General features: G+C 35.5%; 1 protein-coding gene across 3 annotated transcripts in view; it reads right to left on the bottom strand.

Moving 5' to 3' along the window:
- Positions 1-13,659, bottom strand: part of STARD9 (StAR related lipid transfer domain containing 9) — a 134,496-nt gene that overhangs the window by 54,939 nt on the left and 65,898 nt on the right. For all 3 annotated transcript variants that reach the window (XM_049103984.1, XM_025473050.3, XM_025473048.3), the window contains exons 8-9: positions 4,176-4,245; positions 2,698-2,770 (exon numbers count right to left, since the gene is read on the bottom strand). In XM_049103984.1, the coding sequence (XP_048959941.1) occupies positions 2,698-2,770; positions 4,176-4,245 (143 nt within the window). The remainder of the gene's footprint in view (positions 1-2,697; positions 2,771-4,175; positions 4,246-13,659) is intronic.

Below are 13,659 nucleotides of genomic sequence, written 5' to 3'. Positions count from 1 at the left end.
GGGGTAAATCCCCAACAGTGCAATGTATCTTTGAATCTAAGGACCATTTCTTGGAGACAGTGTAGAGCTGAGTTTTGCTTTTATCCATTCATGCAACTTAATGTAATTATTAATGCATTCAGAATTGTACCTGTTTTTCTATTTATTTTCCATATGTTTCGTGTATTTTTTTGCACCACTGTTCTTCCTTCACTGTCTTTTCTGTGTTATTTTTAGTGTACCATTTCTAATTTTTGAATTATATTTTTGAGTTACTTTCTTAGTGGTTGCTCTACAGATTACAATATGCATCACAACTCATCATGATCAATCTCAAAATAATACTAACATAATTCCTATAAACATAGAAACTTTACTCCAATACATCTTCTTTTCCTCTTCATTCCTTTGTGCTATTAGTGCCATATGTGTAACAATGTATATATATGTGATGTATGTAATATAGCACTATAATTATTCTTTTATGCGATCTTATTTTTAATAAAATTGGGATAAAACATAAGAATGTATTTATGTAGCTTTTTATATTAACCTACATATTTCCTATTCTCAGAACTTTTCACTCCTTCCTGTAGACTTAAGTTACTGATATTGCTTTCTCTCAGCCTGAAAAATTTCATTTGGTTTTCTCGTAAGATAGGCTTGCTAGCGATTAATTCTTTTTTTTTTCTTTTTTATCTGGGGACTGTGCTTATTTTATCTTCACTTTGAAAGTTAATTTTTATGCATATAGAATTCTTGGTTTATTTATTTCCTTTCAACACTCTGTCTTCTGGGGTCCAATGTTTGATGAAAAATTGGTCATTAATCATGTAATTGTTCTCTTGTACATCATAAGTCCGCTTTCTCTAGCTATATTCAAGATTTTCTTTATATTTTTCAACAATTTTACCATGAAGTATCTAAGTATGGATCTTTTTATGTTTATTTTACTTGGAGTTCTTAAAATACTTGTATCTGTACACTAATGATTTTTAACTTTTGGAATTTTTTGGCCACTATTTTTCAAATTTTTCTTATGCCTATTTTCTCTTCTCTTTCTGGGATCCCCATTACACTTATACTAACACATTTGCTGTGGTCCAACAGGTCTGTGAGGCTCTGTACATTTTTCTTTAATCTTTTTTTTTTTTTATTCATTCTTCTTGAAACTGGATGATTTCCATTTATCTATGTTCACATTAGCTAATTCTTCTGCCATCCTCATATCTGCTCAAGTCCCACTATTTTTTTTTGTTTCATTATTGCAAAAATCAATTCCAGGACCCCCATTTTATAAAACAATGTTTATGATTTTATAAAAATTCCCTAGAGTCACTGGCATCATATTTTCCTTTAATTCATTAAACATGGTTTCCTTCAACTCCTTGAACATACTTACATTAGTTGCTTTGAAGTCTTTATATGCTAAATCAAACATCTGGAAAACTGAGAATCAATTTCTACTGTTTTTTTTTTCCCCTCCACGACCATGGGTCATATTTTCTTATTGCCTTATGCATGTCTAATGATTTTTGGTCGAATATTAGACATTTTAGATAATATATTGTACCAACTCTGAATTCTGAATTTTTTCCTCTTGAGTTGTTGTTGTTTGGTTTCTCTGGCCTAAAAATCTCGAAAATCTGCCTTCCTAGCAATACTATATTCAAAGAGGTCTCTTCATTTTTTTCCCTTTAGTCATTTTTAATTCTAAGCTTGGCCTTCTGGGGCTGCCCTCTGCAGAGCTGAGTGTTCAGCAAAAGACTGGTCAGAAGTTATAATCAAACACCTCGAGCCAATAAGATCTCTATTCTCTGTTGATGGATCTACGTGTGGGCTTGGGAATGCAATAAAAGTTCAGTTTTAGGTTTAAGTTCTGTTCAATACAAGGTATGTAAGGATCCTAATTAAGCCCACTATGGCTGCATCATTTTCCAGAACTCCCTATTAAATCCCCAAATAATCTGTCAGTTCTTTTCTTGCCTGAAAGAGACCCACAATCCCAGGCTAATGGAGTCATTAGTTTCCTTGTTAGCTTGCCACCAAGAGCACCATTCTGACAATGGTCCAAATCAAGTGAATTCTTCCAGCAGAGGTAGTAATAAAATTAATGGTTTTCACCATCTTCCTTTCCCTGATTGAACTACTTCACTGACAGAGACAGGCAGGGATGGGACTAGCCCAAGGCAATACACCACAGATTTGTACTATTCTTACCTGTAATTAAGTAGTTTTCTTGAATAAATATCTTGGTTTACTATATGTCTCTGGTCTATTTTTAGAGCAGAGAAATGGTTGTTTTGATTTTGACAGTTTTGTTCAAGTTTATAGTTGCTTTTGGGAGATAGGATTTGTTGACCTCCTCACTCCATCATAACAGAAGTAAAACCACTTTTTCATTATAATGTTTATTTTCATTTCAATCCTACTTCTTGTTTTAAATGCTCATACTAATCACACAGATATAAAAGTACTTTGAAATGTTAAAACTAAAATATAAGTTGAAGATATTTTGATTAGTCTTTATTAAACTGCCTCTACTCTTTCTGGTGTAGAGCTTAGTAGACTGTATGTAGGTCTTCCTTATATATTAGGTCACAGGAGAGGACCTGTAAATGGAAAGGTATGAAGAAAGGAAAAGAAATAAGACAACAAGAAAGCAGTCAAAAGGGACTAGAAAAGTTAGAAATCTAAGCAAATAAAGGGGTAACCAACCTGTGTATAGTAGATAGTGAAGATGGCATGGGATCTGCTGCTGGCCTCATGAATATGAGTAGCTGCTGTGATTCTGTGTACATAAAGGAAAACAATTAGGATAAATATAATTTATGCATGGTGAATCCTTAAGAATCCATGGTGAACACAAGAAATGTTAGTGCCAAGGTTCACAGGTGAGAATCCTAAAACATCCATATTTAATTCAGTTTAGTTAGGAGAGTGGTCCAAAAATGGCAAAAGCAGCATTCTAGGTACTGATATCTCAGAATAAAAGGGAGTGTAGCTTCATAGTAAACCACATTAGAACATTTTTTAAGCAAGAGAAGCAAAAATCAGAGTTGAAAGGGAATACAAGAGCGCCATCAACCTGGAAGAATATCCCTAAAATAGACCCATTTAAGTAGGGCAAATGGAGGTAGAGAGCTTGCTGGAGAAGTGTCAAAGAGAAAGTAAAATGTTATTAAACACTAAATATTAATCTTATAGTGTCAGAAAAGAATTTGAAATGAGATCTTGAATTATGTCAATGTCATACTTGAGCCAGTAAAATTCATAACCTTCTTTAGAAAGTCATTGCAATATTAACCCTTAAAGTCAGAAGAGTCTTCCCTTTATCTAAATCTAAGTCAATCATATTTCAGTTTAAGACCATCTCATTGCCTTCTGTTCTCAGAGGAGCTGGAGAATTGAAGAGTCAAACTCCAAAGGCAGGTCTCATGATTCAAGGATAAAAAAAGTGAAGCCTGACACTTAAAGATCAAGGAACCCAGGGTACCCTGAAGACCAGGATAGTTCCATGAAACCCAAGGAGCAGAAAGTTAAATTTAAAGTTCCTCCTTCATGGTCAATTAATTTAGACTAGCCACTAATAGGGTAAAAAGACTACATCCCAGCATTTTTTCCAGATAGAAAGGCTATTCTTTCAGGCATATACTAATAACAGTCTGGGTATTTCTTAGTAACTAACAATATGGAATATTATCACAATTTACAATAGCTTATAGAAGAGTCTACAGTGCTTATTCATAGCAGATTCAAAACAGTCTTTTTTGAGTGGCCTTTACAAGTATGCAAAACTAGAAGAAAAATGGTTTTCTGAAACACTTAAAACTATATTGAATCTTATTTCTATCATGCTTACAGAGAGGACAATGCAGGCAAGAATCTTTTTTTTTTTTTTTTTTGGTTAAAATAGCAAAAGTTGTATATTATAAGGCAAAACACAGAGAAAACTCTGGGCTTACTGCCTAATATTACCATATCAAGAACAAACTCCAGCTTCACTACTAATGAGAAATGCACAAAATCTTAGCCACTGCCCCTTATCCTGGGTACATTACTATTCTGAGAAAGGCCTCTTGATTGTAAAGATGGAAGCTACTGTGAGAAGCATAATCATATACTCCAAAGGGAGATGAGCATACAGGAAAGAAGAAGGAAACTGAAAGAAGGACAGCAACAATTAAACCTGTTACCTGTTTGCTATTCCCTCCTCCAAGAGTTGAATTACTTGCTTATAGTTGGTAACTACATGTTGAGATAAACCTATCAGATTTGTGAGGGAGGAAAAAAGAAAATAAAATTTTGGTAAAGTGTAATTTCTTCCTGTAGGTCATTAACTTTATCCTATATCATTTGATAGACAAACATGAGAAAGACTAAATTCCTTAAGATAATATATTAAATCAACAAATTCTTATTGGAAGCCTACTATGAGGCATTATGATAGACTCTGGAAACACAGGTCTCTGCCCTCACAGAGAATGTAGCCCAGAATTAATAAAGTGGTTATACTAACAACAACAAAAACAATGGTAATTCCTTACAATTTAGCTATATATGTATAAGAAAAGTTACTATATTACCTCCTTTGGCCCTCACAAAATTGCTGAGGTAAACAGATGCTACGTGCCCCAAAAGATGGCAGACCTCAATTTGGCATGCAAAACATACAATACACATGTCCCTATCCAATCACAATTTACAGTCATAAATTACACTATATAACATAATATGGCCAAATGCCACCAGAGTAGAAGAGATAATAAATGCTAAGGCAGTCAGAGGAGTGGCCAGGGCAGGCTCCATGGAGGAAGTGAGACTTGAATTTAGTCACTACAGAATGAGTAGGCTTCACGTAGATGAAGAGGAGCTTAGGACACGAAAGTAAGTGTTTATGAGTGGTTACTGATCAAGTCAAAACATTCCTTCACAAATGAATCAGAGATACAGAACAAACTAACTTTGTTGGCTCATTACTGAATTACGCTAGGAATTAGCAAAGCAATTTCAACACTGAGTAGATTTCTTTATAATGAGAAATTATTGTTAAAACCACAATGAGGTAAAATGTGGCTAAAATAAAAAAACACAAGAAACAACAAATGTTGGCGAGAATGCAGCGAGAAGGGAACCCTCACATACTGTAAGCAAGAATGCAAACTAGTGCAACCACTGTGGAAGCCAAAATGGAGATTCCTCACAAAATTAAAAACAGAACTACCATATGGTCCAGTAATTCCACTATTTACCCAAAAGAATATGAAAACTCTAATTTGAAAAGATATATGCGCCTCTATGTTTATAGCAGCATTATTCACAAGAGCCAAAATATGGAAGCAGCCGAGTGTCCATTGATAGATGAACAAAGAAACTGTGATACAGATATACAATATAGACATATATAATGTAATATTACTCAGCCATAAATAGGAATGAAATCTTGCCATTTACAATAATATGGATGGGACTAGAGAGTATAACACTTAGTGAAATAAGTCAGAAAAAGACAAATACCATATTATTTCACTCATGTGGAATTTAAGAAACAAAACAAATGAACAAAGAAAAAAAAAGAAAAGAAAAACGGACTCTTAACTGCTCATCTAGAGAACTGATGGTTATCAGAGGGGAGGTGAGTGGGGGACAGGTGAAATAGGTGATGGGGATTAAGAGTTCCTTAACATGATGGGCAATGAATAATGTGTAGAATTGTTGAATCACCGTATTTCACACCTGAAACTAATATAACACTGTATGTTAGCTATACTGGATATAAAATTTTAAAAATAAATTCAACAGGGCAGCCCCAGTGGCACAGCGGTTTGGCGCCGCCTGCAGCCTGGGGTGTGATCCTGGAGACCCGGATCAAGTCCCATGTAGGGCTCCCTGCGTGGAGCCTGCTTCTCCCTCTGCCTGTGTCTCTGCCTCTCTCTCGCTCTCTCTGAATGAATAAATAAATACATCTTTAAAAAATAATAATAATAATAAATTCAACAACTGAAACTAATGATACATTATACATTAATTGAATTTAAATAAGATGAAAATTAAAAATAGGGATGCCTGGGTGGCTCAGAGGTTGAGCATCTGCCTTTGGTTCAGGGCGTGATCCTGGAGTCCCAGGATCAGGTCCCACATTAGGCTCCATGCATGGAGGCTGCTTCTCCCTCTGCCTGTGTCTCTGCCTCTCTATGTGTCTTTCATAAATGAATAAATAAAATCTTTAAAAAAATTAAAATAATAAAATTTAAAATGAAATAAAACAAATTTAAAAGTTATTATTTAGATGTTCTAATAGTTTTGCAGTTATGTTTTTAAAAAATCATTCCTTATCAGGCTCCTCACAGGGAGCTTGCTTCTCCCTCTGCCTGTCTCTGCCTCTCTCTCTGTCTCTCTCATGAATAAGTATATAAACTCTTTAAATAAATAAATAAATAAACAAATAAATAATATATAATAAAAATCATTCCTTATCTTTTAGGGCTATGTACTAACATATAGATGAATTGATGTGACATCTGTAATTTGCCTCAAAACAACATAAGATGAAGAAAAGTGGAGAGGAATATAGATAGAGCAGAAATGGCCAAGGGTTAGTGGTTATTTTAACTGGGTAATGGGTATAGAGTGTTCATTATATTAGCCTATTTTTTTTCATTCTATTTTATTCTATCCTATTTCATTTATCCAAAAAATGCTGACAATTAGCCTATTTTTTGTGTATGCTCAAAAGTCTCTATAATAAAAAGAGTTTTAAAATGTTTTTAAGATTTATTTATTATTTTAGAAAGAAGGAGGGAGAGGCAACAGGACAGGACCCCTAAAAGACTCCTCACTGAGCATGGAGCCCAATGTGGGGCCCAATCTCACGACCCTGAGATCATGACCTGAGTCAAAACCAAGAGTTGGGCGCTTAACCAAAAGAGCCACACAGGAGTCCCAAAGAGTTTTAAAAACTTTAACCAAGGATGGAGACTTTCTGTTTTTTTTTTTAAAGATTTTATTTATTTAGATAAATAAATTTAGATTCATTTATTTAAAGAGACACAGAGAAAGGCAGAAACATAGGCAGAGGGAGGAGAAGCGGGCTCCATGTAGGAGCCCAATGTGGGACTCGAGCCCAGAACTCCAGGATCATGCCCTGAGCCGAAGGCAGGCGCTCAACTGCTGAGCCACCCAGACGTCCCAAGACTTTCTGCTTTTGATAATGACAAATGAGATAACACAAATTGATCCTTCCAGTAAAAACTATTAGAAAAATCTAGACAAAATATTAAAGACATAAGCTTTTAGGCACAGAGGGATAACCAGATAGTAAAAATTTTCCAGCCCATATATTGGGGGAAGATGGAAGCCCAGAAAAATGAGGCCAACATCTGGGGACACTTTTCCTCTGAAGTCATTTGGGATAGGTGACACAGCCTCACAGGTCTAGGAAGATACAGACTGTAGTAGACTACAGACTACTACTACTGTAGTAGACTACAGTAGACTCTGTAGTCCAGAGTCTATACAGAGTTGCCCTATAGAACTCTACTTGAGTTGGAAACCCAAAGGGCTAGAACATAAGAATAAGGTTGTTAGAAGTAAACAGCCTTTGGGGGCGCCTGAGTGGCTCAGCTGAGCCTCGCACCTGCTTCAGATTTTCTCTTTCCCTCGGCCACCCCTCCATCTCTTAAAAAAAAAAAAGGAAAGAACTCTTGAAGGGATTACAGTTCAGCTTTGAGAATATTCTCAAACCTTAAATTGGACTGAGGTAATTCTGGATCACTAGCTTGTAGATAAACTTGGTGCAAACAAATATGTCTTCTGTAGAGCAAGATACCATTGTCCTGGACCTCTAAATTATTACTCTAAACAATTTAGCAAATGCCATCTGGCACAAAATTATAACATATCAAACATTCAAGTATACTTGGCAATAAATAAATGAAAACCAGCAAAAATAATAGACAATAGAGATGCAAGAAAAATTCAGATATTGGGGTTACGGTAACTTTAAAGTAAATCTGCTTACTATTTTCATGAAACTGAAAAACAAGATTACAAAATTTCAGAGAAAATTGGAAGCTATAATGAAAGAATCAAATGGAGATCTGGGAAATAAAAAAATAATAAAGTGAGGGGATCCCTGGGTGGCACAGCGGTTTGGCGCCTGCCTTTGGCCCAGGGCGCGATCCTGGAGACCCGGAATCGAATCCCACATCGGGCTCCCGGTGCATGGAGCCTGCTTCTCCCTCTGCCTATGTCTCTGCCTCTCTCTCTCTCTCTCTCTCTCTGTGACTATCATAAATAAATAAAAATTAAAAAAAAAATAATAATAAAGTGAAAATAAGTATTCAATATCTACATTTAATAGGAGGTTAGACACAGTTGAAAAAAATGGCGGACAGAAAGGTCAGAATCATATATCCAAAATAAAGCACAGAAAGACAAAATGTAAAAAACAGAGAAGAGAGGGTAAGAATCATCATATATAGGAAATAGGCCTAACACATCTGTAAGTGGAGTTACAAAAGCAAAGAGTAAAAGCAATTATGACAACAAATAATGGCTAAAAAATGTCCACAGTTGATCAAGAGGCATTATTTTTTAAAAAGATTTTATTTATTCATGAGAGAGAGAGAGAGAGAGAGAGAGAGAGAGAGCCCTGATCCCAAAAGCAGACACTCATCTGCTGAGTTCCTGATAAAGAAGCGTTAAATCAGATTCAAGAAGCCCAGTACATGCGAGTGTGCCATGCATGTGCATGTATACATACAAACACAAACATCTCAAAATCTACCCTAGGTAGATTTTAGGTACTTAATGATAAACTGCTGAAAACCAAAAACAAAGAGAAAAATTCAGAAATTATTGAGAGATTATTTCTCAAAAGAAACAATGGAAGGCAGAAGACAATGGAATACATTTTAAACAGTACAAAAAAAAAAGACAACTTAAAATTCTATACTCCACGAAATCCTCCTCAAGAATAAAGAAATAGAGGCACCAGGGTGGTTCAATGGTTGACCGTCTGCCTTTGGCTCAGGTCGTGATCCTGGGGTGCTGGGATCAAGTCCCGCATCCAGTTCCCCAAAGGGAGCCTGCTTCTCCCTCTGCCTATGTCTCTGCCTCTCTCACTCTCTCTCTCATGAATAAATAAATAAAATCTTGAAAAGGAAGTAAGGGAGGGAGGGAGGGAAAAGCAAAGAAAGAAAAATTTCAACCAACTGAAAATGAGAATTTGTCCGTAGCAGATCCACACTAGAGGAAAAACTAAAGATTATTCTTAAGGCTGAGGGGAAAATCCCAGATAAAATGTAAGGCTGTTATCTTATTACAAAAAAAAAAAAAAAATAGAGCCACAAAAATGGCATATAAGAAGGATAAATGGAGTTCAAGTCTTCTAAGGTTCTCTCATTATCTAGGAAGAAGTAAAAGTACCAACTAATACTAAACTTTAATTCAATGATTCATGTAATCATTCAATGATTCATGTAATCTTTAGAGGGACTACTAAAATAATAGTAAGACAACATAAAAATAGTAAGCTATCAGAGGAGAAATACGAATTTTTAAAAATTAACCCAAAAGGGGGCACTTGGGTGGTGCAGTCAGTTAAGCGGTTAAGCACTGGACTCTTGGTTTCAGCTCAGGTCATGATCTCAGGTCTTGAGACTGAGCTCTACATAAGATTCCACACTCAGCGTGGAGTCTGTGTAAGACTCTCTCTGCCCCTCCTTCTCATGCTCTCTCTCAAATAAAATAAATCTTTGAAAAAAATTTTAACCCAAAAGACATTAGAGAAAAAGGAACATAAAACAGACAATGTAAGGAAAAAGCACACGGTAATAGATTTAAACCTAAATAAAACTAGTAATTACATTAAAAATAAACAGACCCACAATACTCAAAAGATCAAAAGTGTGATGCTACATAAAGCAAAAGCCAAATAAATATTTTAGTAAGAAATGCATCTAAAACATGTACAGAAATATTGAAAGCATGAAAAAGATAAAAATGCAAATACTAACCAAAAGACAGGTGTAGCTATAGTATGTCTGACCAAGTCAAGCAGACTTTAGGGCAAAAACATTACTAGAGGGCAGCCCGGGTGGCTCAGCGGTTTAGCGCTGCCTTCAGCCCAGGGCCTGATCCTGGAGACCCAGGATTGAGGCCCAAGTCGGGCTCCCCACATGGAGCCTGCTTCTCCCTCTGCCTGTGTCTCTCATGAATAAATAAATAAAATCTTAAAAAAAAATTACTAGAGATGAAGAACAATCCTTCACAATGATAAAAGGGTTCATCAGGAAGATTTAATAATTCTAGTTTTATATACAAATAATAAGCCTCAAAATAAAACCAAAAAAAGAGGAAATGTTTCTAATATATATATAAAACAAAAATTGACAGAACTAAAAGGAGAAAAAGACATCTATAGTCATAGCAGGAAATTTTAACTTGTCTTAGTATCTGATAAAACAAGCCCCCCAAAAAAGATTAATAGGGTTATAAAAGATTTAAATGATGAAAGCAGCAAACTTGATAAATAGTATTACATAAATACTATGCTCAACTACTGCATGTTACACACATTATTTTAAATCACAATATTTACTAGAATTAAACATATGCTAGGCCACAAACCAAACTGCTATACATGTTTTTTATTTTTATTTTTTATTTTATTTATTTATTTATTTATTTTGCTATACATGTTTTTTAAATGAAATCATAAAGAGAGCTGTTCTCTGAATACAGGCAATTTTTTAAAGATTTTATTTATTTATTTATTTATTTATTTATTTATTTATTTATTTATTTATTTATTCATTCATTCATTCATGGGGGGCGGGGGGGCAAAGACACAGTCAGAGGAAGAAGCAGGCTCCATGCAGGGAGCCTGATGTGGGACTCGATCCCAGGACTCCAGGATCATGTCCTGAGCTGAAGGCAGGCACTAAACTGCTGAGCCACCCAGGGATCCCCTACAAGGTAATTCTATTAAACTGGACACCTAGAGGGGCACCTGGCCGGCTCAGTCAGCAGAGCTTGCATCTCTTGATCTCAGAGTAGTGAGTTGTAGCCCCACATTGGGTGTGGAGAAAAGAAGGAAGGAAGGAGGGAATGAGGGAGGGTAGAAAGGAAGGAGGAAAGGAAGAAAGGAGGGAAGGAGGGAAGGAAGGAAAAAAGAGAAAAAGACAAAGAAAAAGAGAGAATTAATGAACAAATAAGAAAATCTCCCAAATGTATGAAAATTAAGAAACATTTCTAAATAACTTATAGATCACAAAAGAAATCATAATAGAAATTATACATGTTTTAATCTGAATAATGATAAAGATACTAGACATTAAAACATGGGCAATGCAGCTAAAGCCACAGTTACCCAGAGAAATTTATAGCTGTAAATATACAAGAAGAAAGGTTGAAAAACCACAAGCTAAACATCTACTTACAATAGCTAAACAAAACCTAATTCGACTAAAAAAACCAGGAGGTATAAAATATAAAAATGAATAAATATTAAATAAAAATATAGACAACTAATAAATAAAAAATAAACTTACAATAGAGGGAATCTACAAAGCCAAAAGTTGATTCTTTGAAAAGACAAAATAAATAAATTCTTAAACTGAATAAGAATAAAAGAGAAAAGGTATAGATAACCAATGTTAATAATGATAAAAAAAAAAAAGATTCTAAGTGGGGCTTGAACTCACAACCATGAGACCAAGAGTCACAAGCTCTAATGACAGAGCCAGTCAGGCACTCCACAGAAGTCCTACATTTAAAATGATCTCTTATATATAAAGTGTAAGAGAATATTACACTTCATGAAAATGGATTTTTAAAATTTAGAGGGAACAGATTTTTCTTAGAAAAATACAATCTACTGAGGCGTCTTGGTGGCTCAGTCGGTTAAACATCCAATTTTTTATTTCCACTCAGGTCATGATCTCAAGGTTGTGGGATCAAGCCTCCCATCTGGCTCTGCACTGGGCATGAAGCCTGCTTGGGATTTTCCCTCCTTCTCCCCCCACCCCCATTTCATGTGGGTACCCTCTCTCTCTCTCTCAAGAAAAAAAAAAGAAGAGAAAAATACAATCTACCAAAACTGATTCAATAAATAGAGTATCTGAAAGAAAGCAAATCTATAATTTTAAACTTTCTCACAAAAAAGTCTTCCAGATGCAGATGGCTTTGCCAGAAAATTCTACCAAATATTTCAGGAGGAAATAACTTCAATCTTATAAAAAATCTTTCAGAAAATAGAAAGAGAGTATCTCTCAGCTCATTTCAAGAAACAAACACAATGTTTATACCTAAACCTAAGGACGGAGAAGCAGAGGAGTAGGAAGAAGAGGAAGTAGTAGAGGAGGAAGAGAAGGAAAAGGATAAGGAGGATGATTAATTTCACTCTTGAACATAGATGCAATAAGCCCAAATAAAGCATCAGAAACCCAAATCCAGCAACATATAAAAAGGATAATATATCACAACTAAGTCGGGTCTATTCCAGGAATTCAAGATTGCTGTAATATTCAAAAATCAATCATTATATGGATAAAGAAGATGTGGTTTACACACACACACACACGAATATTACTCAGCTATCAAAAAGAATAAAATCTTGCCATTTGCAGCGATGTGGATGAAACTAGAGGGTATCATACTAAGTGAAATAAGTCAGTCAGAGAAAGACAAATACCATGTTATTTCACTCATATGTGTATTTTAAGGGAAAAAAACAGATGAACATAGAGGAAGGGAAGGAAAAATAAGATAAAAACAGGGAGACAAATCATAAGCAATTCTTAACTTTAGGAAACAAGGTGAGGATTGCTAGAGGAGAGGTGGGTGGGGGGATGGGGTAAATGGGTGACAGGCATTAAGGAGGGCACTGGATGCAAAGAGAACAGGGTGTTATATGAAACTGATAAACCACTAAATTCTACCCCTGAAACTAGTAATACACTGTATGTTAACTACATTGAATTTAAATAAAAGAATTTTTTAAGAAGTATTTCCTCATCTTTAGAAAAAAAAAAATTTTTTAAGTACTTTTTTTTCTTTAGGGAAAAAAACAAAACAAGCAGTTTAATTAAATCAGTTAATTAACTTAATTAATTAAAAATCAGTATAATTAACCACATTAGCAGAATAAAGGACAAAAGTCACATGCTATATAGAAAAGCATTTGTAGGGCAGCCCGGGTGGCTCAGTGGTTTAGTGCCGCCTTCAGCCCAGGGCCTGATCCTGGAGACCTGGGATCAAGTCCCATGTCGGGCTCCCCGCATGGAGCCTGCTTCTCCCTCTGCCTGTGTCTCTGCCTCTCTCTCTCTCCTCTTTGTCTGTGTTTCTCATGAATAAATAAATAAAATCTTTAAAAAAAAAAGCATTTGTAAAAACCAGTAATTTTATTAAAACATTTTTAGCATCCTATTTCCCTTCCCTGCACAATTTAGTCCGAAAGTTATCAAGTGGAACAGAAAATGGCAGGCTACCCATGAGGTTGAGGGGCTACAGTGATGCAGAGCAGGGTGAAGAGCCTGAAAGGAGGGAGAGGGCATCCACATAGGGGTTGCCTAATATGGCTGAGACTAAGCCTGAGTAGGGTGGAAAGGGTATCCACACAAAAGGAAGGCCTGGCAAGAGAGCTGGGTGAGGAGGGTGACCACATGTGTGGTAGCC

This window comes from Canis lupus, chromosome 30 (assembly GCF_003254725.2).
Source record: "Canis lupus dingo isolate Sandy chromosome 30, ASM325472v2, whole genome shotgun sequence".
Lineage (NCBI taxonomy): Eukaryota > Metazoa > Chordata > Mammalia > Carnivora > Canidae > Canis > Canis lupus.
Note: the sequence above shows the minus strand (reverse complement) of the source record. Positions and strands in the feature narration are given on the sequence as shown.